This window comes from Rhinolophus sinicus, chromosome 7 (assembly GCF_057876585.1).
Source record: "Rhinolophus sinicus isolate RSI-liver-muscle chromosome 7, RSI-T2T, whole genome shotgun sequence".
Taxonomy (NCBI): domain Eukaryota; kingdom Metazoa; phylum Chordata; class Mammalia; order Chiroptera; family Rhinolophidae; genus Rhinolophus; species Rhinolophus sinicus.
Window position 1 is genome coordinate 52,947,591 of NC_142507.1, and position 24,590 is coordinate 52,972,180.

Here is a 24,590-nt window from a genome sequence, read left to right on the forward strand (position 1 = left end):
TATGCACACCCCTGATTATTTCCTTATAATGCTATCTCAGAAAAATTTAAAATATTTTTATGCATGTTATTGCATTGCTTTCTGGGAAGGTTGTACTCATTTATACACCTGTCAGCTGGATTTCAGTTTCTGTTTCCCCGTGCTCTGAATCTCACTATTAAAAACAAACAAACAACCTTTACTACTTTGATAAGTGAAACAATGATATTTAATTTGCATTTTCTTAAAGCCTAGTAAAGATTTCCTATATTTATTGGTCATCTGTGTAGCTTTTTCTGTGAATTCATTGTTTATGACCTTTGTCACTTTTATGGTCGCAGATATTTATTGCCAAGTTTCTTGCCAAAAGAGATGTGTAGTTTATGCTCTAGTACATATATTTATTTTTTGTGAATTGTCTCATGTCTCTTGCTCATTTAAGATAATTTCTTTTCTTTTCTTTCTTTCTTTCTTTCTTTTTTTTTTTTTTTTAGAGAGGGATACTCATTCATGTTTGTAAGTGGAATGAAAAGGGCTGAAAATGTTGGAGGGGTAGGAAATAGAGGAGAATTATTTTAGATTCTGGAAGAGGTGTGAGTTGAGCTGGAAGAAAATTGGGCCTCGAAGGCAGAATGCAGGGGGAGGTGGAGTATTTTGGCTTCAGGAAACGTTATGTGATAACTATTTTATTCCTTTCCTGGGTCAATTCTAAGCTCTGAGAGCAATATCCTTTAATTATACTCGTAGTTCTTTTAAGGAAACACAAATCACTAAGGAAGTTTTTGTTTCTGATCAATGTCTTCAAGGCTGGATGGAGAATGAAGGGAAAAAAATGACTCAACAAAAGATATTGATCGTCAGGTTATTTAATTGTTAATTTTAATACAGTGCCCTCAGCAAACTATGTGGGTAAACATTTCGTAGACTTACTTAGTGGATGTTGGTTACAAGAGCTTCTTATGGAATCAAGCGTGCTTCAGATTTGTATCTTCTTTCTCCTTTATAATTATTCTGATTTCTTATTTGAGCCAGAAACTGTGAAAGGGCTACTATTTAATAAAAGTTCGTTGAATGAATGAATGAACCAATGGCATCGATTACTTGCACCTGGGCATGAGCATAGAGTCATGAATCTACTTTAATTGGGTGCTAGAAAGTCGCAATTATTTTAAGTTATAGTAATATCTGAGATGATTTTGAGAGGTAAAATTTGGGGATAAACTTGCGATCTGTAGGAAATGTCATGAAGCAAAACTCTCTGCATCTGTGAAGGAATAATATTTTATGATTATAAGTTGTGTGAAGTCTCGTTCCTCCAATTGCCACATTAAGAAAAACCAATGAATCGTTGAGGAAATTGGAATCTGTTACAGATATGGAAGGGATTTTTCCATTTTTAGTGCCGGGTAACTTGTGATAAATTGTCTCAGGAGAAAGTCCATTTTAGCACTTGGAAGTAACATTGTACGGTACGATGTTTGTTTGGTGTGTTTGGTGGTAGCTCCCACTGCTGAATACTTTATGTTTTGCTCTTGTAGCAATTTAGGAAGGGAATTTAAAGGATTATTAATCTGCATCTGAGGTGAGTGTAGAGGGTGACCAGGACGGAAGGAGTCTGGGGCATGTCCAAGTGTACAAAGTATCTTAGAACTTCTGGGGTACCTGTAAGGACTCGTTGCTTCGTGGCACTCCCCTCTCTTTGGGGCTCTGCTTCCTCTCTGAGGGTGGTTCTGCTTTTCTTCCAAGGCCTGCGGAGCTGACATTTGCTGTGTGTCAGAGGACCCTCACCACGCAGAGGTTCCCTGGTGTGCTGTCGTAATGCTTAGCTGTCATCGGAAAAGACAGAACAATCGGAGATGTCAGTGGTGAGCTGGTCCTTGCGGATCTCTGGGCTTGATGCCCTGGCTGTCTGACCTTGAGTTTGACATTGCCCTGCAGTTCTGCTTGTCTGTTTCAGAAGCATCTCCTGCAGGTACTCGTACAGCGGACTGGAAAGGACTGTGCCCCTCTCTGCACAGCTGGGTTCCTGGTCCCTCTGACTCCTCTCTTCAAGCGCTGACTGGGGGACTGAAGAATCACGTCCCTTCTTGGCTGGATTTTGTTGGTCGTCACCTCCTGCCAGCTCTGGGGGGCTTTCATCCTCCTCCTCCAAGGTGGCAGTTTCCTCTGTTTCAAGGAGTGTCTTGGGGGAGGCTGGACGGTCCTCATCTAGACTTTTTTCTAGAGCCTCCTGGGTCTCTGGTGCCCCATCTTCCTCATCAGTACCTGGGTGCTGGACCTTGAGCTCTACCTTGCTGTCTTCCTTTGTAAGGAGCTGCATTCCGTAAAGCTGGTCAGTGACGTCTGCACTCAGGGTACCTGGGGTCTCTGTCTCTGGGGACTTTCTGTCTTCACCTCCCACCGTGGACTCCTGTGCCTCTGGGTGTCCAGCGGGCTCCACAGCTGGGCCAGGGCCTCTGGTCTCTGAGCTCCGACTTCTCTGCTCTTCTCCATCGAGCTGTTCCTTCTTCTCCGTGAGAGACTTATCCTCTCTGTCAGCAACTGTTGGCACCACTGCCTTCTGAGTTCTGTTTCCCCCACCCAGTGCTGCCTGCTTCTGGGTGTCTGGGGTTTTATGGTGACTTCCTTGCACAGCCTCTCCGAGTGGGTCTACTTGACGCTGGGAGTCCCCGTGCACAGGCAGCTCACTTGTCTCTGAGCTGCAGTCACCGTCCTCTGGAGTCAGGCTGTTACAGGTTTCAGGAGACCCTTTATCACTCTGTGTGACTGTTGGCTCAGGAGCGCCTCCCTGGTGACAATCACCCTCCTTGAGTGGCTGGTCGTGAATCTTGGTGACCCTCTTATTTCCTCCTCCAGACGGGTTCTCCTGCGGTGCCATCTGCCACTTTCTTCCTCTTGCCCCAGCTGTTCCTTCTGCTGCAGCGGCACTGCTGCTGCCCCCGGGGGCTTCTGCTGTGCCTTCCTCAGCTTCTCCTGCCTTGTCTCCCTCAGCGACGGCTCCGTCCGCTTCAGCGTGATTCTGAGTTCCTCCTTCCGAGCTTAACTCTTGTGTCTTAGGAGCTTCTCCAGCGTCCCTTCCTTTGTGTGGTTCCTGGAGTTCCTGACTCTTCCCACCCTGGGTTTTGTCTTCCAGGGCTGGTGGCTGAGGCTTTCGCTCACTCTCTTCCTGCCCTTTGGTTCCATGGGCCTCAGGGCTTCTCCCGTCTTTCCTTTCAGTTCCAACATCCGGTGTTTCTGAAACATTTCTGCTATCACCTTGCATGCGCAGGTCCTTTGTTTCATGTTCTTTTTCTTCTGTTGGGGATTCAGGGATGTCAGATGTCCTACCATCATCTTCCAGGTCAGCGGGATTCTCTGTCTCAGGCGCTGTCCTGTCAGTATCTTTTCCTGGTTCTCGAGTCTTGGCTGTTCTGCTACCGTCCTCAGGACCGTTGGATTTCTGGGTCTGCAATGGTTTCCAGGCATCAGCTTGTGCTGGCAGGTCAGCACGTGCTGAACTGGGTTTATCTTTTCCTTGTAGTTGTTGTTCTCGTGTATTAGAAAGTTCCTGAACACCCCTTTCTGCTGCAACTTCCTGCTCGTCAGGTGGTCTCTGAGTTGTTTCTTCTGATGGAGAAGTTTGGGTTCCCAAGTTCCCTTTCTGTTCTCCAAACTGGTCTCTTGTCTCAGCAGCACTTTGCTCCCAGGCTGGTTCATCTCCTTCCCTGAGAATCTCCTCATCTTGCCCCTCCCCCTTTGTGGGGCTGCCAATCTGTTCTGATCCAGCTTTCTGCTTATTTGTCTCAATTTGGGCCCCTTTGGCTCCTGTTGCTGGTACATCTTGGGTCACTTCCTGGCTCTGCTCAGCTCCTTCCAGGGTCTGGTTCTCAGGGTCACTGTGCCCGGATGCTTCCCCGGGCAGTTTGTGAGTCTTGGTGTCTCGCCGTGGGTCCACCCTGTTGCACCCCATTTCCTCAGAGCCGAGCTGAGCTGATGACACTTTTCCTGAAGGAAGAACTATGTTTTCTTGAGCGGGTGGAGTTCCTTCTGTCCACTGGCCAGTTCTGCCGGTTGCCTGAAGGCCCATGTCATCTGGCTTCTCTTCTGATTCAGATACTTGACCTGGTTCTGAATTTAGTAGTGATTGTATGTCAAGGTAGCAGAGGTCCAACAAGTGGAAGATTGCAAGAACAAATTTGTCAAAACCGATAGTGCCATCACTGTCACTATCCAGAAGATTCAAGTTGCTCTCCACAGCACGAATGACATGTGGCTGCATGAAAACACAGTGACAAATCAGCCGATTTACACAGGGGCAAGTGTCTCGAGTGTCTTCATGTCTCTCAAGCGTACTCATTTTTTAACCCTATTCCTCGGGAACTAGTGAAATTTCCCCAAACAGTAAGAATTTGTTAATTTTGGATGCCATTTTTCATGAGAGAGCTATGGCTAAGAGGGGACATTTACATCACTTGTGAGTTGCATATAGATGCCTCCTGGCTCACAACTCCCCCCAAAAGCCTACTTTGCTGAAGCAATTGTCACAGTGGTAAGGAAACCTCATTTTTCTCTGTAAGATGGGCTCAGCATTTGCATAGAGTAGGGAACTGAGACTGACAAAAGTTGTTCAAAATCAGTGTGTGCTGAGAGCTGGTAGCCAGGTGTGAAATGGGCAGGTATCACTGATACCCATCCTGCTTGGAATATGGAGAGAGGGTGTGTGGGGAAGAATTCACACAGTTCTGCGAGTCCTCACCTGGAGAACAGCCCCAAACTCGTCCTGGACGAGCCGTTTCAGGTCACTGCTGGTCAGCGTCACCTCCTCACCGTCCTCCCTGGCATACTTGTGGAATGTCTCGATTACACAGAGGACATCTTCCAGGAGCCGAGGCATGGTGACAAACTCAGGAAACTGTGAGAAGAACAAAGAAAGCTCATTTCCCAGGAGGGGTCCTTCAGGAAGGAAGTAACAAGATCATCCTTATTTCTGTGCCTCCGCCAGCTCCACCGGCACCATCTGCTCTATTCTGTCTCCTAAAATATTGTATCTGAACTTCAGGGCCAATCTGGTTTTGGACCAGATAATGTGGCGAGATCAGATCTAGTATTAGAGTCTCTTCACCCCACCCTTTGGAAAACAGTGACACTCATATGTTGAGAGAAAGCTTTATTGCAAAAAGAGGGTGGAAAAAGAACCCAAATTAAGTACTGACATGCACAAATAAAGCCAAAAGAGTGGGACTAATCCTCCAGCCTCATCTGGGGGTGTCCACCCGTTTTTTCCCCCTACCTCGGCGCAGTCTAACTTCTCAGCTTAGGAGAGTGTGGCTTTTGAAGTCAGCAAAGCTTGTAGAAGAAAGAGCAATGCCAAGAAAATCAGCCACTATGAAGGCAGACCAAGGTAACTTTTTTTTTTAAACCAAGAACACAAGGCTCAGTGAATTTAGGGTAAAACAAATAAATAGAGTTCAGACCCCTCAGTCAATACCCATCATTTAAATGTATTTTCATTTGAGTGTAGGTCTGAGTTCTGTATGTTGTGAAATAGTATTCATGCCTCTGTCATACGGTTTGTATTTTTTAAAAAAGAAAATGATCGAAGAATTCCAGAAGCAAAGGATGCATTTGGGTGGCTGGAGTTCCCAGTTCAGTATCGGTAACAGTGGTCGGCTTAGCGTGTGTTTCCTCTGAAATCCGCATGGAATCTTAGAGATAAGCAAAGCAGCAGCTGAGATCCTCAGTGTACTCAGGCAGAGAGTCTGTGAGACTTACCTTGTTCTGAGTGAGAGCGAGCGGGATGTGGGATGCAGGATGCGGGGCCCGCAGGCTGTGAGCTGATGGCAGGCGCCCAAACCTTTTATGGAGTCTCTAATTGCACAGTTTGGGAGGAGACACCCTCCGGGTCTAATGACCTGATTCATCACCACCAACCCATCCCCCCCTTGCCCTTCTTCAGGCTTGTCTTATTTTTATTTCCTTCTTTGGGCAGCTTCAATTAAGTCTTGGCTCAGGCTCCCTTAGAGGAAGGAGAAGGGGCATCTTGGTTCATTTACTGACTTTTGCTGGTTATACTCTTGAGGGATGTTTGGGGTGGTGTTGGCTTTTTTTTTTTTTTTTTAACTTAAGGACACAATTACATTTCTGTTGTACAAATCACAGGGCTGGCAGAGACCTCAGAAGTCATCTGATTCCTCTCTCTGCTCACAGGATGGACTGTATTTGATCCAGTCGGAAAGATGGGTGTCAATCATGTGTTTAAAAATAGAGGCCCCATGTAGGCATGTGACAAAAGTAGGGATACCAGTTGATTCAGGTGTGTCAATGCTCTGCTCTCCTTGCCCAGAGGCAAAGGTAGAAAATAAATCTCTTGCTGGGTGTGCCGAATTGTGCTCACTGAAGGTGTGTTATTTAAAAATGTGATTGATATGTGCTCTTTAAAGGCACTTTTATAATCCAAGGGGATTAGACACGAGCATCTGTATTACTGTGCTCTTTCTGTGAAGAGGAAAGAGACCATCAAGCTGAGGACAGGTAGGCGTGAGCCTGCGATGCTAAACGGGCAAATGTTTTTATTCCCTCCCAGATCTGGGTCCCTCTGGGAAAAAAAAAAAAAAAATTAAATAACAGGAGAATTAGATTCAGTTGTTTTTGTGTTTTGAGATATTTAAAAAGAGAATAGAGTATGTTTTAATACATTCCTGCCTGCTTGTAAAAGGATGTAAGACCTTGTTCTGAGCTTGCTGATAACCAAAGCAAGTATAAGGAAACCGAATGTTGGGGGCAAAATCCATGTTGATGGTTTCTGCCTATATAAAATATTTCTCAGCATTCCTCTAAAAGGGAGAAGACTTGTCCTGAGAATTGGGATTGGCATGGAAAGGTCCCTTTAATTCTGATCAGACAACATCCCCTGGATACCAACTAATTCTCTGAGATTATGCCAGGCACTGGGGTTTTCAAAGTTGAGTAATGACTCCCTGCCCTGGAACTGATGGGCTTGTCTCTTGAGAAATGATGGAAGGAAACTGAGTATGTTCAAGGCTGGCTTGAAAAGAAAGACTCAGGGGAGACGTAATAGCTGTTTTCAAATATTTGAAGGGTTTTCATGGGGATGTGGAGTGGAGTAGGAAGAGAAAGGAACAAATGTTCACTCAACACTTCTGACACGTCAGGAGCTTGCATGTGCTGTCTTAGTTAATCCTCATGGCCCTTTTAGGTAGTTATAATGCTCTTTTAACAGCTAAGGGAGTTAGGGCTCTTAGCTCTTAACTTGCCTATGGTCACGTACCCAGTAAATGGCAACACCAGGATGCAGAGTTGAAATGTCTCAAGAATATGTCTCTGAGCCCATGGTCTCTCCATTAGCTTGACTTCCTTATTCCGTGTAATGCCACAGGATAGAGCTAGAATCAATGGTTGAAACTTTCTAATAAGCAAGCTTGAGTTTCCATTAAGAACATTTTAAGTAGAGTTGTCTGACAATGGGATGGGTTGTTCCTACAGTAATGAGATCCCCGTCACTAGCACTGTTCAAAAAGAGGCTGGATCACAATCTCTTGACGAGGTTGTAGGAGAAGTCCGGCCACAGCAAGAGGGAAGACTGGAGTGGCTTACAGTGAAGGGCGCAGAACTCTTCCAACTCTGAATGTCTACGATTTTAGGTTACAGTTTCTATTTAGAAAGTCAAGGGTGGAGTCTTGCCTGGTCTTTGAACAATGTGAGGGCTGGCTCCTTAGCTCTTTTACAGGCATTCCTATTTTTTTTTTCAGTGGTTACTCAAGACCGTTTAGCTAATAACCCATACTTCTGGGTGGGTAGTGACTCAAAGAGATGGCAGGAAGAGGAAGGAGATGTCTCTCTATCTAGTGGTCAAAGAACTATTTAGCCTGTTGTATAATAAACCACAAACAACTCTACCATTATGAAAGAAAAGACCCTGATTGCTCTTCCCTCTCCTCCTTCTTCTTCTTCCAAAAATATCCCTTTAATGGTCCCTCTGTGATGTCCTCTCCCTCTAACTTCGTAGAGGGATAGTGAAAAAAAAAAAAGTAGTGAAAAGAAGTTGATCCATATAGAACTCTACTTAAGAGCCTCTTTTTCTTCAAGGGCCACAACTCAAGTCGTGAATGAAGGCTCCAAATAAAACCCATACAATGGCTACTTTGGAAAAGATGGCTAATAAAGCAATTTTTGACGATTTTCTATAGTACTGGAAAAGTTGGCAAGCAAAAAAGAAGACTTCAGCTTCTAGTTATGACTTCATTATCTTTTTTACTTCTCATAAAAGTAGTAGGAGTTTGTTCTGGATGATGATGGACCGAGCAAATGTATATTCTTACTGTTCCTCCTGGAATCCTCTAGAATAAAAATATACAGAAAGAAAAAAATCAACTAGAATTATGATCAGAACTGGAGGAGCATCACAACTAAGTTTTAATGAATGTGTGGCAGGTGACAAGGGGATGGTAGAATGTTTATGGTAGAAACAAGTGGAGAAAGACACAGTCCAGGATGTGTTATGAGGGAACGGTGGAGGTGAAGGCAAACCTGACCATCAGAACCTGTAGAAGCTCTGGACTCGGAATTAGCAGGCGTAACCACAGTGGGAGTGAGAAGCGGTCTTCAAACAGGGAAGCCAATTGAAAGTTTGTATTAGGAACTTCTGTTTCAGTGGTCACTCCCTCTTTCACCTAGAGCACAGAGCATAGGTATCTGGGCATATATTGCCTAATCTTCCTAGCAAAACCCCAATGGCTCTTCCCTACAGAAATTGAACAAACTTCTTAGAAATGCTAAATGTAAATTCGTTGAAGGCAGGACTCTCTCACATTTCCACTTTATCCTCAGAAGTTGAAAGAGTATCTGGACCACACTAGTTGCTCAGTTAGTATTCTTTGACTAATAAGGTATCTAGCATAGATGTAATACTCCAGGAAAACCTTCTCCATATGGAATTGGGGGGTGGGAGGTTAGATCTGCAGACTGACAGCCATTTTCTTGCAAATTGACAGGCTTCTCCATCCTGCCACAAGTTCCCCTTCAGGGAAGAGTGTTGGTGTGAAAGCAGACCTATTTATGCAAATCAGAAGACACTCAGATCTTTTTATTGCTGTAAAGAATATTTAGGCACATGAATAAATCAGCCGCATGAAAGAGAAAGAACAAGATAAATAGACAAACTGACCTCAGAGGAAATAGATATCATTCAGGAAGCAGAAGAGAAGTTAAAAACTCTAAGAGGTTAAATGAGACAAAACTGTCCTCCTCTCCATCATCTCTTCAATACATCACCAACTCTTATCGATTCTAATTCTCGAATAGGTCTCAAATATGCCCACTTTCCTTTATTCCCACTTTCATCATCCTAGCTCAGGCTATCACTGTTTCTCACGGGGAAGATTGTAATATCGTCCTAATGTTTGCTCTGCTTCCATCTTGACCCTCTCCAAACTCATTGTCCACATTGCAGCCAGAGTGATCCTCGTAAACTATCAATCTTGTTAATAAATCCCTTACTTAAAATGACAATAATTCTTTGTTGCCCTCAAGGTAAGCTGAATATGGCTTACCAGGCCCTCATAACCTCTCTGTCCTCATCTCTCTCCTTATCTCCTGGTATTCTAAGGACTTTAATTTGGACTTCCTTGAACCCACGGTGCTCTCTCACCTTTAAACATGAGTCTTTGAACATGAGTCACTCTGCCTGGAAAGATCTTTCTTTTCCTCTTAGCCAGGCTCACTTCTTACCTTTTCTCAGGTTTTGGATTAAACATCAACTCCCTGGGGAAACCTTTTCCTGACCCTACTCAACGGAGTTAGATGCTGCTGTTCTCATAAATTCTGTACTTCTCTGATGATGGCACTTGTGGCATGATGTTCTGAAACTTGTCTGCCTCTCCCACATCTACCCATCCTTCCCCAGTCATGGTTAGAGGTGAAACCTGAGGATGGACTTGGTCAGGACCCACCTAGGAAAGCTCACGTGAGGGCAGTTTGTGAGGTGCTCCAGGGAAAGAGAGAGGCATATGTACTTGTTACATAATAAGGTGAGGGTATTATTTTCTAAGAAATAGGGTCCAAGTAATGCTAATGGGAGGAGTGAAATGGACTTATATATAGCAGACAAGGAAGGCTCAAAAATAAAATAATCCTCATGGTGGTGAGTTGTATTTGAATTCAAATGCTTATGAGAAAATGAGCCACAGCCTGGAATGGAGATCTCACTACACTGACCCCACAATAATACATGAGACGAGACTCCTTTCCCTTGACCTAACCCTGTATTCTCATCCCACTAAGGGCACTGACAGATGCTAACACCAGAGTTTACACCAACTCCCAGGCAGAACCAGGATCAATCGAGCAAGAAGAATCATGCACATTCAGTGATGCTCAACGGTGAGGAATTTTCACTATACAAAAAAGGACTTAGGACTTTAATATTCAGAAGGGAGGGGTGGCGTATTTGCTAGGCAGTGGATGGAGGCCTTGGACAGAAAGAGCTATGAGGGTTATATTCGTTCATTCATTTGACAAATATTTATTGAATGCCTACATTATGCATCTAATTCTCACAACTCCTTGAGCCAGGTTTCTTAGCATGAAGATAAGGCTTCACAGGGACTATAGGAACTTTTGAAAACCTAGGCAAAATTTCTGAGTATGCATGTTTTCCTAGTAGATATTCCATATATGTCATAGAGCTCTTAGACTGGAAAGAATATACAGAATAAAGAATCCCAAGTTGTAGTCTCTGTTTTCAAGGTATTTAGGTATAGTTGGGCAGATGAAGCAAATTTAAAGCCAACTAAGGCAAAACATTGTAATCAGTTAATGAGTGCTAAAGATAACAGATATTTTAGAACTTCCATGAAGAGAGATCAGGAGATTAGGAAAGATTTTAGGGAAGAGGTAAGACTCAACCTGGGTCTTTTAAACTGAGTAGAAATTGTCCAGGCAAACAGGAGGGAGAGAGGCATTCCAAAGAGATAAAATTATGCCAATAAGTCTTTGAAGTAAGGACAGCATAAGATGTCCTAATGACAACACATAGACTAGTCTGGTTTGATCATGGGTTGACTCTAGAATGCGGAAGTTCTTAAATTCCAAACTGAGGATCTTAGACTTTATCTTGCAGAAAATGCCACCCATTTTTTTTTTTAAAGGGGAGTAATCACAAATAGAAATCAGATTTTAAAAAGTTTTTGTAATTTGAGTGCTTGCCATGGATGGCCTGAGGGTTCAGAAAATGATAACCTATTCAGAAATCTACTTTTGGGTTAGTTTCAGATGATTGCATGTGACTGTCAGCTCATTACTATCAAAGGGAACATGTGGTTATTACGTATTACATAAATTATAATCTTCAGCTGATTGCAATCCCAGTACAAACTGTAGCATTGCTGAACAAACTCATAATTACTATGACTGAAGGAAAATATTAGCAACGTGTAATTAGTACAGAAGACGGAGCAGAGATGGGCTCATGCTGAACTAATGGCCACTGACTTTTAGTCTGAGTGGAACCAAGTTCCAGCACTTTGTTTTCTCCTCAGAAAAGGATGGGCGTAATTCAGTGCAGGTATGAAGTTCATAAATCAGAGGGATAATGATCTTTGATAGGACTAGAGTCACAGAAAATGGGGTAGGTAAAGAGTCTTCTCCCTCAGTGAATAAACTTGGATGATAGAAAGGCACTCAGGAGAGGAATTTGGGAGACAAATAGAGGGAAGTCCAAGTCTGATCGGCTAGAAAGGAAAGATCTTTGAAGCTGGAACTAGGGTCTGACAATCACCTTCATGAGTTAATTCTTTCCTCTGTTTTCTATTAGCTAAAGGTAGAAGCTGGGGTGAGGGATTATTTGAGTTGCTTTGAGAGTTTCAGTTGAACAAGCTGAATGTGAGAATTAATTTGTTTCCAGTCCTTGGAATAACCTTGGGGATAGCTATTCCAGTCTCGTAGCTTGAAATATGAAACCATGGAGGCCCAGGAAGCTTAAGGGGCTTGGCGAGGACACACAGATAGTAAAGTGGAGGAACAGGCCAAAACGACTACTTCACTACTGTATGCATATTGCCTAGAATGCTTGGCACACAGCAGAAGCTCAATAAATATTTGTTGAATGAATAAATAAATGAACCCCAGGCTTCTTATTCCTTGTAGCATTCTTTCCACAGCATAGTAGAGATTATGACAGATTTAATAAAAGAGCATCTTTGAGTGACCAGGACTAGCTTGTACAATGTCAAAGGATAAAGGTCATTACAATACGGATAGCTTTCCCTAGCAACATAACCTCACCTTACATGGCATATTAGTTTTCTGGGGCTGTCATAACAAAGTGCCACAGAATGGGTGTCTTTCTTCTCACTGTCTCTTAGAAGTCTAAGATGAAGGTGTTGGTAGGGTTGGTTTCTTCCGAGGGCCATAAGGGGAGGGTTGTTCCACACCGCTGTCCTTGGCTTGTAAATGGCCATGTCCATCACATCATCTTCCCTCCGTCCATGCCTGTGTCTGAATTTTCTCTTCTTGTAAGGATGCCGTTCATTTTGCATAAGGGCCTACCTCTAACCTCATTTTAATTTAATTATCTATGTAAATACTACATTCTGAAGTACTGAGGGTTAGGACTTCAACGTCCTCGTGTGAACCTTCAGGGAGAATAGTTGAGCCCACAGCAGACAACGACCAGCTTTCCCATCTCAGAGCACATTAAACTCTCAGCCCCATTTCTCAGCAGCAGCCAAGGTGATGTTATCACAGCTCCCAGTTTGTAAGTCAGGCAGCCAATTGCCCAACAAGGTTCTGCCCACACACGTGTGTTATCCAGGTGGAGCAGGAGGGTTGGCGTGCCAGCATGTTCTCCTGCCAACACGTTAAAAGAAGAGCCATAGGGCAAGGGCTGGCTGACTTATTATTTTTTTTAACTACGTTATTATAACTGTGATAGAACAATACTTTGTTCTTTGGAAATCGGCTCTTTCCTCATCTTGTAAAGTGCTCTAAGAAGTCTGAAGAACTTTGATTGTTTTCCCCATAATTATTATTGTTGAACTGTAGCTTAGATGATGAGTGTCTATTTCAGGAGTATCCTGAGGCTGGCACCTGTAAGGAGGCTCTGAAAGGAATGCTCGTTGAGTGGATCCTGAGGATCCACGTTTTCTGTGAAGATCCCTAAGTAAGGAAAAGCATACGCTTACCTTAGGAGAAAAATGGTTTCGCAGTTAGAAATCATTTGAAAGAGATGCTGTGCCAAGGTAATGTCAGGGGAGTCCCAGGTTCTGTTTTGGTGGGCATCTGCGATTTGTGTTAAAGTGAGAGAGAAGTTGGTGCTCCTGGAAGAAAGTGCCTTCTTACTCAGGAGCATAGCTTTCCCCACCAATGACCAAAATGCTGAATGTCTGACGTAGGGCATCTTCTCTTCATGACTCTCACAATTAGAAATGCTACCGTGGATCAGGGTCTTCTTAGACTTATCCTAGTACCAAGGTATGAATACTAAGGCTAGACTCCAGCAGGTGGCAGAGGGGTGTTTGGATCCTTGGATGATAATTTGATACTTCTGGTGTTACTATTAATATTAAGCACTCTCGGACTGGGTCACAGCATGGATTGTGTTGCTTAAACCACCAACTCATCTGCAATTTCTACAATGTTGAGCTGAATTTTCAGGCCATTTCCTACTATCGGCTCATCAGACATCAGAGACAGAAGCCACTGTATTCTTGGAAGGAAATATTAACAAACGCTGGGAGCACCATTATTTGTCATGACTGTGAGTCCTGTGAGAAAGGGCACAGAAAGCTGTGGGGTCAAGAATAAAAACACTTAGAAAGAGAATCCTTAGATTCTCTTACAAACAATATAGGGTTCATCCAAACAGGGAAAAAATGGTTGGGGGAAAACAGGTTCCCCCCCCCCATATTTAGACATAGATAATAGTAACCAAATACCCTTAAGTGATTGGGAACTTTTGTCAGTTCCCAGACCATTAGATCTGGAGTTATGATTTGATGCAAAGTTAAGACAGACAAAAATAATTGTTTGCCAACCATTTATTATGAATTTTTTATACAGTCCAATGATTTCAACAAGAATGTCTCCAAGGTAGTATCAATAGGCCTCAAAGGGTTGTGGGCTGATGGGTCTTGTCAAGGGCCTGTAGGAACTTGCCCCTCTCTTCACAAATTTTTCCCTTTCCCTCCCCCAAAACGCTCTCTGTGATCTCTTATTGGCCCTAGAGCAAGATAGATGTTCACAGGATCCTGAGCAGCTTCCCTCTCAGCTAAAATTAGCAAAGGTAGTTAATACTCCTCAAAGATTGGGGGAAGAGAACTAAGCACTATACACTACAGTAGACCGTTTAAAAAATTGAGCTCTGGAGTTGTTTGAGAAACACCTTACTTTTGTTTTAGGAGATTTTAAGTGTTTACAGTTAAGTGTAAAAAAAAAATCTAATTCAAATTCTAAGTCTTCAAGCTAAATCTTATTTTTAACTGGTATTTCTTCCAGTTATGGGCTGATTTCACAGGGAGTTTTTTTCTGTAGAAGTCAGTGCCCCTGCACTATTCAAGGATTATTGTAAAACTTCAGTCCTCTTGTGGAATCTGCACTAATTACACCACAAAAGGTGACAGTCTATTTGAAGGTAAATATTTATGTAATTTAGGCCCAAGAAGAAATACCAACTTGAAGATTAAAAAACATCTAAACTCCCCACAAGATGGATCAACCATTAAAAAAATCAGACCAGATTCTTTTGAATCTCACACGCTCTTATTAATCTTGTTCCCTTTGAAAGCAGTAAATTAACGTGTCTCCCAAACAAAACTCCTTAACCAAATTAAATGATTTCTGTTTTTTTTTTTAAATGCACACCACATTTGCACCAAAGAGAAAAGACATCCTGCAGTAAAGAACTACTTGAGGAAAAATAAAAGGCAGAGTACAAAGTACTGGAAATGAGTATCATGCAAAATTTTGGAGAAAAAAAAAAAGACATATTCTAACATCAGCGAGTTTTCCCACAACCAGAAACGTTTGAGTCATTTGGTAGCCAGTGTTTCCCATTTTCCTTTGCTGAAGCTTTGGCGGGTGTCAGGATATGGCAGCATCTCTCAAGGGCGGTACTGGGATCTCTGCTCTTGGATGTACTCATAGAGAGGGCTGGAGCGCACCGGGGCGCTGACAAACGGACGCTTGCCAGGCTCCAGACCTTGCAGACGGCCCTGGTCTTTCTCCTCCCAGGGTTGGCGGCGCCTCTGCGCCTCCTGCTGGCGGCGTCTCTGCTCTTCCTGCCGAAGTTCCTGCTCCTGGCGCCGCCGCTTCTCCTCCCGGGCAAACTGCTCCTCCGCGCGGTACTGCTGGTCTCGCTCCTGCCGGCGCCTCAGCTCTGCCTGCTCCGCCCGCTGCAGCTGCTGTTCCTCGTCGCGGAACTTTCTGTCTCGCTCCTGGCGAAGCTGTTGTTCGCGCTCCTGGCGAAGCTGTTGTTCGCGCTCCTGGCGGCGCAGCTGTTCTTCCCTTTCCTGGAGGAGCAGTTCCTCGTCGCGGAACTTTCTGTCGCGCTCCTGGCGAAGCTGTTGTTCGCGCTCCTGGCGGCGCAGCTGTTGTGCCTCCTCGCGGAACTTTCTGTCTTCCTGGAGGCGTCTCTTCTCCTCTCTTTCCTGTTCCAGCAGCTGCTCTTCCTCGCGGAACTTCCTGGCTCGCCTTTGGTCTTCCCTGGGCTCCTCTCGCTGCAGCTGTTCCAATTGCCTGTCGCGCTGCTCCCTGCTCCTCCTCCCTCGCGCGAGCTCTCTCTCTTCCTGTTCCTCCTGCAGGGACCACCGGTCCTGCTGGAATGCTCTCTCCCGCACCTGGGGATCTTCCAATTGCCGGATTTGTTCATTCTCTCTGCGTTTGGAATAAACACTGTAATCACGAACTTCACTTTCCTTTTCTGATTGCCACCGCCACTTCAGGTCACGGCGCTGATCCTCCCGGCGCTGCAGCTCCTCCTCCTCCCTGTACTGCCGGTCTCGCTGCTGGAGCCTCCTTTCCCTCTGCAGCTGCTCCTCCTCCCTATACTGTCTGTCCAGTTCCTGGCGCCTCTTTTCCCTCTGCAGCTGCTCCTCCTCCCGCTGCAGCTGCTCTTTCTCCTGCTCCAGCTGCTCCTCTACCCGCTGCAGCTGCTCCTCCCGGTACTGTCTGTCACGCTTCTGGCTCCTCCTCTTTTCACGGTCCTCTCTCTGCAGCTGCTCTTCCTCCCTATACTGTCTGTCCAGTTCCTGGCGCCTCTTTTCCCTCTGCAGCTGCTCCTCCTCCCGCTGCAGCTGCTCTTTCTCCTGCTCCAGCTGCTCCTCTACCCGCTGCAGCTGCTCCTCCCGGTACTGTCTGTCACGCTTCTGGCTCCTCCTCTTTTCACGGTCCTCTCTCTGCAGCTGCTCTTCCTCCCGCTGCAGCTGCTCTTCCTCCCTATACTGTCTGTCCAGCTCCAGGCGCCTCTTTTCCCTCTGCAGCTGCTCTTCCTCCCGCTGCAGCTGCTCTTCCTCCCTATACTGTCTGTCCAGCTCCAGGTGCCTCTTTTCCCTCTGCAGCTGCTCTTCCTCCCGCTGCAGCTGCTCTTCCTCCCGCTGCAGCTCCTCCTCCTCCCGCTGCAGCTGCTCCTCCTCCTGATACTGTCTGTCCCTGTTCTGGCTCCTCCTCTTTTCACGGTCCTCTCTCTGCAGCTGCTCTTCCTCCCGATACTGTCTCTCCAGTTCCTGGCGTCTCTTCTCCCTCTGCAGCTGCTCTTCCTCCCGCTGCAGCTGCTCCTCTTCCTGCTGCAGCTGCTCTTCTTCCAGATACTGCCTGTCCAGCTCCTGGCGCCTCTTCTCCCGCTGCAGCTGCTCTTCCTCCCGCTGCAGCTGCTGCTCCTCCCGCTGCTCCCGCAATGGAGGCCTGGCCAACAGCCTCTGGCGGCGCCTCGCGCTCTCTTCCTCCACCTGCCACTGCCACCTGAGGTCGCGGCGCAGCTCTTCCTCCTCCTGGCGCAGCCGCCGCTCGCGCTCCTCCCGGAGGGGCCGGCTGGGCCACTGGGCGTCCTCCTCCCGCTCGCGCAGTCGCCGCTCCTCCTCTTCCTCTTGCTCCTGCAGGCGCCTCTGCCTCTCCTGCCTGCGGGGCCTTGAGTAGACTTTCCTCTGACGAGCGTCGGCCTCGCTTTCTAGCTGCTGCTGCCACCTAGGGGTGCGGCTCTCCTCCTGCTCCCGGGCTTCTTCCTGCTGCACCTCCTCGGCCAGCTCCTGCTCGCGCCTCCCCTCCTGCTGGCGCCTCAGCTCCTGTTCCAAGCGCGGCTCCTGCTCGCGCCTCCGCAGCTGTTGGCGCCTCTCCTCCAGCTGACGCCTCTCCTCCTTTTGGCGCCTCAGCTCCTGTTCCAAGCGCGGCTCCTGCTCGCGCCTCCGCAGCTGTTGGCGCCTCTCCTCCAGCCGTCGCCTCTCCTCCTTTTGGCGCCTCTCCTCCAGCTCCAAGCGCCGCTCCTGGCACCCTGGCCTCCGCCTTTGCAGCTGCTGTTCCTCCTCCAGGCGCTCCTTCCTCAGCTCCTGGCGCTCTCGCCGGGGCAGCTCCTCCTCCTCCAGGCGCTCGCGCTGTTCCTGCTCCAGGCGCTGGACCTCCCGCAGCTCCTGCCTCTCTCGCCTCGGCTCTCGGTCTGGAAACTCCTCCGCCGCGCGCCCCTTGCGCCCCTGCAGCTGCTCTTCCTGCTCCAAGCGCGCTTCCGGTTCTCGCCTTTGCAGCCGCCGCTCACGCTTCTCTTGCTTCTCCCTCTGCTCCTCTTCCTGAGCGAGCTCTGGCTCCCGTTCCTGCCTCTTCCGCCTGCGTTCTTCTTCCAGCTGTCGGTCCCGGGGCTCCAACCTGCTTTGCTCTTCTTCTTGCCAGCGATCTTCTAACGGGTTCCCTTCCCCCCCACGCTTGGCTTCCTTCTCTGACCCCGAGGCTTGGGCGAGAGCGTTGTAACAAGCTTGAGCCACCTTGAAAACGAACAGGAGGAACTCGTTGAAATCGACGAGCCGGTCACCGTCGCGATCCAGAAGTTCCAGGATCACATCCACCGTGTCAGGGTCGTACGGTCTCTATGATAAAGAGGAAAACAAAACAATTTACAATGCACCATTTACCGGTAGTAAACTTTCACACACATGTATTTTTTGTGATATGCTGACACTCAAAAGACAGTAAGAGCATTTAGAAAAACCCCAGTGTGTAGAGAGTCTCATCCCCACGTAAAATGTCGACATCATTGTATAGCATGCATTCATTGGACATTTTTGCATCTTGTGATTTAATGCTGATCAAAAGAACGCAAGTTCACTTTAGCTGGGTGAATAGGAATGAACTCATCTTCAAGAGAGAACTACTGTGGAAATTTATGAAAGTTTGCAGCAGCCATTTCTGTCTGAAACAGCCAGTACCCTGATTTAACGTTTATTCCATGTTTGAAAACAGAACAAAACATGTATGCCAACACCATTGTACTAGTGAACAGGCTGGTTTTAATTATTGAAATTTGGAAGTAAATTGAAGTTCCTTCCATGTCTAGTTTGATCTGACATCTTTGGTGGGAACTTTCCACCAACAGTTCATTCATACTGACGTTGCCATCAGGGATGTGACATACTTGGTAGCAACTTCTTTAGTACTCAGAGTACAAATATAAAGTCACCATTCCTTCCTCTGGTCTCGCTTGAGAAGGAATTTCATAACCCTAGCTCAGGAGAGAGATAATCGTTTTCTTCTTTTTTCTTACCCGAAGGACAGCTCCAAATTCCCTTTCAAGGAGGTTCTTCAGGCTTTTCTTGCATAGTGTCGCCCCGTCACAATCATGGGAGGCATATTGATGGAAAATGTCAGTAATGTCAAAGATGCTTTTCAGAAGTGGAGACATTTTTTTCCCTTTCTTCAAGTAAACCTAAAACAATCAAATAGGATCCAGAATCAAAGGTCTGTTTCTGATCTTGGTGAGGCTCCAGCCACACTGTTTCAGGCAGATCCCTAAATAATTTCACTTTACAACACTAGCTATTTTCTTTTTCTTTTTTTTAAATTTATTTTTTAAATTTATTGGGGTGACAATTGTTAGTAAAATTACATAGATTTCAAGTGTACAATTCTGTATTACATCATCTATAAATCCCATTGTGTGTTCACCACCCAGAGTCAGTTCTCCTTCCATCACCATATATTTGACAATTGCTATTTTCAATCTGAGCTTTCAAAGCACTTTATCTTTTTTTAATTAGTTTCAGGTGTACAAAACAATGTAACAGACATTTATCATTTATACCCCTCACACTGTGATAACCCTCCTCCCCCATCCACTACCCCTCTGACATCGCACACAGCCATTACATTTCCACTGTCTCTATTCCTAATGCTGTACTCCACTTCTTGTAACATATATATATAAAATTGTAGTTGACTACATATATATATAACTACATATATATATAAAATTGTAGTTGACATTCATTATTGTTCAGCTTCAGCTTCAGGTGTACAGAAAGCACTTTATCTTTGAATATTGTACTTCGAAAGGGGAAGAAAGATCCTGAGAAAGTTCAAGCCAGGGAGTTCAGACCACTGTAATCAGCTTTTGATTGTCCACCCAATCTGGATTATCCATACGTTTTTCTTTTCTCTCCTCTGCTCCCTAGCGTATTTCAGACCAGACAGTGAAGAGAAGAATGTAGGCATTTAAATTTGACATGTTACTACTCCTCACATCTTCCTCTAAAGTTGAACAAAGAGGATAGATGAAAGCCAAAAGGTGAGAGAAGATCTGAGAGTATCTGGAAGTGGATTGCAACCATGCACATCTAATTATGGCAGCAAAACATTCAGTAGTAACTAGAACAACAAAAAGGGGATGTGGATTATTTCCCAGCATTCTAGTCCACAAGAGATCTAGGAGTGTAACTCATAAGTCACCAGTTCTAAGATCAGGCACTACTTCTTCCTTGTCCAAGGTGGCATTGTGATATTTAGATACACCAATGCAGAAAACACAGTACTGTTATCTGCCCTAAGTCAGATATGTGACATATTCAGCTATTGAAAGCTTCCTGAGAGGTACTTCTTGACTGGCTACCAGAGTCGATAGGCGAAACTGAACCTGGAAAACTTTGAATAATATTGGTCTTATGGTTAGCTTTTGTTAAATCCAAATAAACTGCCTGAATTTTGGCATCATAAAACACAGGACTTAGCCAAAAGCAGAACCATGTTAAAAGAATGCATGGAAAGCGTCCCTGGCTGGGTGAGTACAGTGGTTCATCTGGCTGCCTTCTTCAACCCCAATGCCTCAGCTGCCATAACTACATGAGGACGGCTCATATTGGGTAGGACCAATATAAAAAGAGAACCAAGGGTTGGCTAACTCTTGAGATGGCAGTTTTTAGGAAGACTAACTCCATCAGAGTCACACATGCCCGTACTCCAACCCCTGACCTGCAAACAAACTTACAGAATTCAGACCTTTAGAAGAGCCATGTCTCCATTTGAGTGATGGCTCCAACCATAAGATGGCCTGGCGTTAGTGGGAGTTAGACATCCCCGTGAGATACTGAAGTCTGGCACAAGAGACCCTCGTTGCACCTCACCCCGCCAATATCTACAGTAGCAGGAAAATGAAGAATCACACAGAACATGATCCCACTAGAATGGGACTTACCCACTTCACCAGAAGGAGAAGTCCAGTGCTCACTGACACGCTGGCAAGTGTACTGGACAGCCAGGAGCTGGGCCTTTTATAGGGGTTTTAATTGTGCCCTGAAGACCAACTTGGGAAGGAGACACCTACTCTGTGGGATGGCCTGATTCATTCCTAACCAAGCCCAGCTCCACCTCTGTCTCCACAAATGGCTTGTTTATCTCACTATTTGCTCACGTAGCTATTTGGCACAGAGTTCACAAACCTGGCCTCTCCACAGGCAGGGTGCTGGCCCCACCTAACATGAAAGGATAGAATATTTGACAGAATCTCTAGTTTTCTTTAATCGTTAAAATGAAATCCAACAATAAAATCAAGACATTAATGTTTAGAATCTTAATTAATTGTGACTTCACTATAGAGTAGTAACCTCTAAGCCATTTACTTGATTGAAAATGTAAGTTCTAGGTTGGGGTTAAACAGAAAATATGACGTAAACTGATGGGAACTTATTCATTTCTCCCTGGGATGTGACAATCCCTGGGGAGCTGCTTTAGCCCAGCTTGAAGCAGTTCTGTAGGACGAGAGGTTATAGGAATTGGTTTTAGATTCTTCTCTAATAAAGCAGGTGGGAAAAAAAACAACGGCATTTGTATTCTTGGGTCTTAAGATGATTCTCCTGTAGATTGGGATTGTCTCCTAAGTAAACAGTATTGGCGGGTACTTTAAAAATATGTTTTATTACATTGTTCGTGAGAGAACTTGAAATCTGTGAAATTTCATTCTTAGGGATATTACATCCACATGAAGTTAGCTCTTTCTTTTCTCATTAGCATATGGATGTGCCCGGAGAAAAAGAGCTGGTGTAATGTGTTATTGTAGATACAATCATTCTGCTCAACTCAAGTCACTAGTGATTAAAACACCGAAACGCTTGACTCTGCTCCTCCTGGAAGTGCAGTAATGTCATCGGTGATTCTAGCCCATTATGTCTGTCAGGGCTTTCTCCACCCTGCTGATCGTTTGCGAATCTCAGTGCTGTTTTATTGTAAGGAACTGGATTTTATCCCTGGTTGTCAGTGACTCCCACCCTCACGTTTCAGGCTGTATGTAACTGTGGTTCACAGTAGGTTTATGGAGACTATTACATGAGTCAGTGGCTTTCAGCATTTCTCTCTCTTCCGTGGTCCAACAGAGACTAGTACTGGTTTTCAGAACTCGGCAGAGACTCTGTCGAGTCCTTCCATGGAATGTAATTTGGAACCTGAATCTTGATGGTTATTCCTTTACGTGCAGATGGATCCAAATGATAGTGAATTTGTCCTCTCACTGTTGCCATGGCGAGGTGGGGTGAACAGAAAGTGGAAGTGGTAGGCAACGGGAAGACAGCTGGCAGCCTGGCTCATGTCTGAGTCCTGAGGGATTTCAGCACTGAAGCCTGTGATGGGGGGTTTCCCTAGAGCTGTCACCATTTCTTGAGATCAGTTAAGAAAGTTGATGTAGCAGCTCCTTAGCAAAGAGTGAAGATTTCTCTGCTCCCCCCCCCCCTTCTATTTAGGGTTTTATATAGTTTTCTTAATCTATGGATTCTAGGATAGCGTCACTGCAATCATAAATCATCATGGAACTTCTCTTTCTCACAGTGGATACGAACCTTTTTTATGAGTGTCCTTCAAGGAAGTCTCTGGACAAACCCTGCCTTATGACTGATTCTGTTTTTATCCACCTATGTGTGGTCTGTGGGGAACATTAGCCCAAGTGCTGGGATGCATTGGTGTGATTCTATTACCTTTCTATAGTCAATAAACTCATAAGGGGACTGGACATCTATTAGCTTCTGTGAGAATAAAGGGAAATATTAATCATTGGAAAATCATGTTTGAGCAAGCAAAACAAATATAGAGGCAAACCCACAGGGAAAATGCTTCTAAACAGCCTTGAGAAAATGGCTGAAATTGTGTTCATAGTAACAGAAAAACTCCTTCCTGAACGAAACTAGATCTGAATGAAGCTAGATCTTAAATCCAGTGATGGTTCTCTTGCCCACACTTGTTTAAAGTCAGGGAAAATATTTTAACACCTGAATAAGCCTAAATGAATTAGCCTAAGACTCTTCTTTGCTGTTCTTGGTTCTTTACCAGAAAGATTGTAAGTAGATTCAATGCTAAATTCTAAAATCAGGTTTGATCTTCTCCTGATGAAATAGCCCTCGTTGCTCTACAGTGGTCTTTGACTTAACAGTATCATTATTTAAAAAGATCATTTTAAGAGGTGCTCCTGACTTTATGTTTGGGCTGGGGAATGATGTTCATTGCTTTCTAGTTCCTTAAAAGTTTGGTAAATGCCAGAGAGTGTAGAAACCCATCTAGTACTAATATAACATGTTGATTCAGTCTATTTTTTTTTTTTTAAGACCAACTGAGAATCCTTAACACGCGGCGGTGTCTGTTCATTGTCGTTCATCAAGAAAGAATGGTGCTTTTACGATCTGAGCACATCCATACTCTTTATAGACGAAAAGTGTCCTTATCTGTCTTTTATAAGGCTGGAGACTGAGGTGCTGAGAGGTCAGAGAACATGTCTGGCTGGCCCCGGAAGCACCCAAGTGCCACTGCTCCATTCTGGAGGAATGTCCTGCTTTATCAAGGGTTAATACCAGTGGGTCCAGAGCAAAGCTACAGGATCGCACTGCTACTTGGCTTTGAGATGTGAGCTCTTTCCTACAGAGGAATTGAAAAGAACATAAAATTTAGATCACCCAGAAGCTTTAATATTACATCAGTCACGAAGCCTCATCTGTGCTGAAATCTGTGGCAGTGGAGCTCTGCTGGGTTAACCGACACAGAACTAAGGAAGTACTAGGTTTTCCTGGTCTTTGTCTCATTCAAGGGCTCTTTCCCCATTTTCTCCTGTCAGAAGCCAGAAAAAGTCAATAGCAGATCTGGCATTCTACCAAGACCAAACCGTACCCTGGCCTTATTGGAAAACCACCAAGGTGAAAATTTAGATAAAACAGAGAAGAGACCAGTGTCACCCTCAGCTTACTGGGCTTTTCCAGAGCACAATACGAGCCATGACATGGAACTCTGGGAAAAGGTCCAAATCGGATGCTTTAAGATGGCTTTTAAAAAAGTAAGGTTCTTTGGTAAGCTCTCTAACTACCTCTCCAATGAAGACCTTTTCTTTAAAATTATGTGTGAAACTGTTCCAGTTTTTCTCTTGTTTCTTCTTATTCGTTGATCCATGCCTGGGACCGCACCTCTACCAGTCCATAACCCAATATAGTTTCTTTGAGGCCCTATACAAATTCCGTCTCCTCTCCAAAACCTTCCTTGACCTTTACGTTTAATGATCTTCCAATTAAATACACCCCCCCCCCATAGAATGCATAGTCAGCATCGTATAACCTAGCACTAGTTAATGTGTAATTTTTCCTCTCATTTAATGGCGGCTTGTCTTCTCATTTAGGTTTTAAGTTCCTCGGAGGCAATGCGTATCTTTTATTTCTACTAGGTGTTTAGTAAAATCCTTGCTGATAGGATGTAATTTTATTGCACTGTGGCAGTTTAAATGGCCAACAAGTCAGAATGAGATGAGTTGCTTGATCTGGATGGAGTTCTGTGGGTTTGTGTGACGAGCTGGGGAGGAGGGCACAGCGTAAGGGGAGTCAGCCCTTCTGGGCCTCTTTCTCGTTTCGCCACTTACAGGACGGATGACAGAGGAAGCATCACTCCACCCTTCTCTGGCTTCCCCCTTGTCCATCACTTCACCCCTTTGTTAAGTGAGAAGCTGTAAGATATGAATCCCTTCCTCAGGGGGGAGTTGTGATAATTACAGCTTGTAAAGCATTTTGTGACTCTTAGCTATACAAGGGCTAATTATTATGATCATTAATAATTCTTAATTTTTATCTTCTTCAAGGTAAATTATCCTTACTTTAATTATACCCCCACCCTGGTGGTAATTACACCTCTGA

General features: G+C 44.9%; 2 protein-coding genes across 2 annotated transcripts; both read right to left on the reverse strand.

Annotated features, from left to right (window-relative positions):
• Positions 1-870: 870 nt before the first annotated feature.
• TCHHL1 (trichohyalin like 1) lies at positions 871-4,866 on the reverse strand. The gene is given in 2 exon segments (XM_074318762.2): positions 871-4,231; positions 4,715-4,866. Coding segments are annotated over 2 exon segments (2,835 nt in total). The 5' UTR covers positions 4,853-4,866; the 3' UTR covers positions 871-1,534.
• A 9,131-nt stretch (positions 4,867-13,997) lies between these two features.
• TCHH (trichohyalin) lies at positions 13,998-20,731 on the reverse strand. The gene is made up of 3 exons (XM_088799616.1): positions 20,636-20,731; positions 18,713-18,874; positions 13,998-18,038 (listed from the first exon to the last, which is right to left on the reverse strand). Exons 2-3 carry the CDS (start codon positions 18,848-18,850, stop codon positions 15,075-15,077), a joined length of 3,102 nt encoding a protein of 1,033 aa, XP_088655742.1. The 5' UTR covers positions 18,851-18,874; positions 20,636-20,731; the 3' UTR covers positions 13,998-15,074.
• Between the last annotated feature and the right edge of the window lie 3,859 nt (positions 20,732-24,590).

Excerpts from the sequence above, each read along its gene's own strand:
- TCHH (XM_088799616.1), bottom strand. The coding sequence starts at position 18,850 with ATGTCTCCACTTCTGAAAAGCATCTTTGACATTACTGACATTTTCCAT. Across the intron at positions 18,039-18,712 it reads AATTTGGAGCTGTCCTTCGG|AGACCGTACGACCCTGACAC; the intron begins GTAAGAAAAAAG and ends TCTTTATCATAG.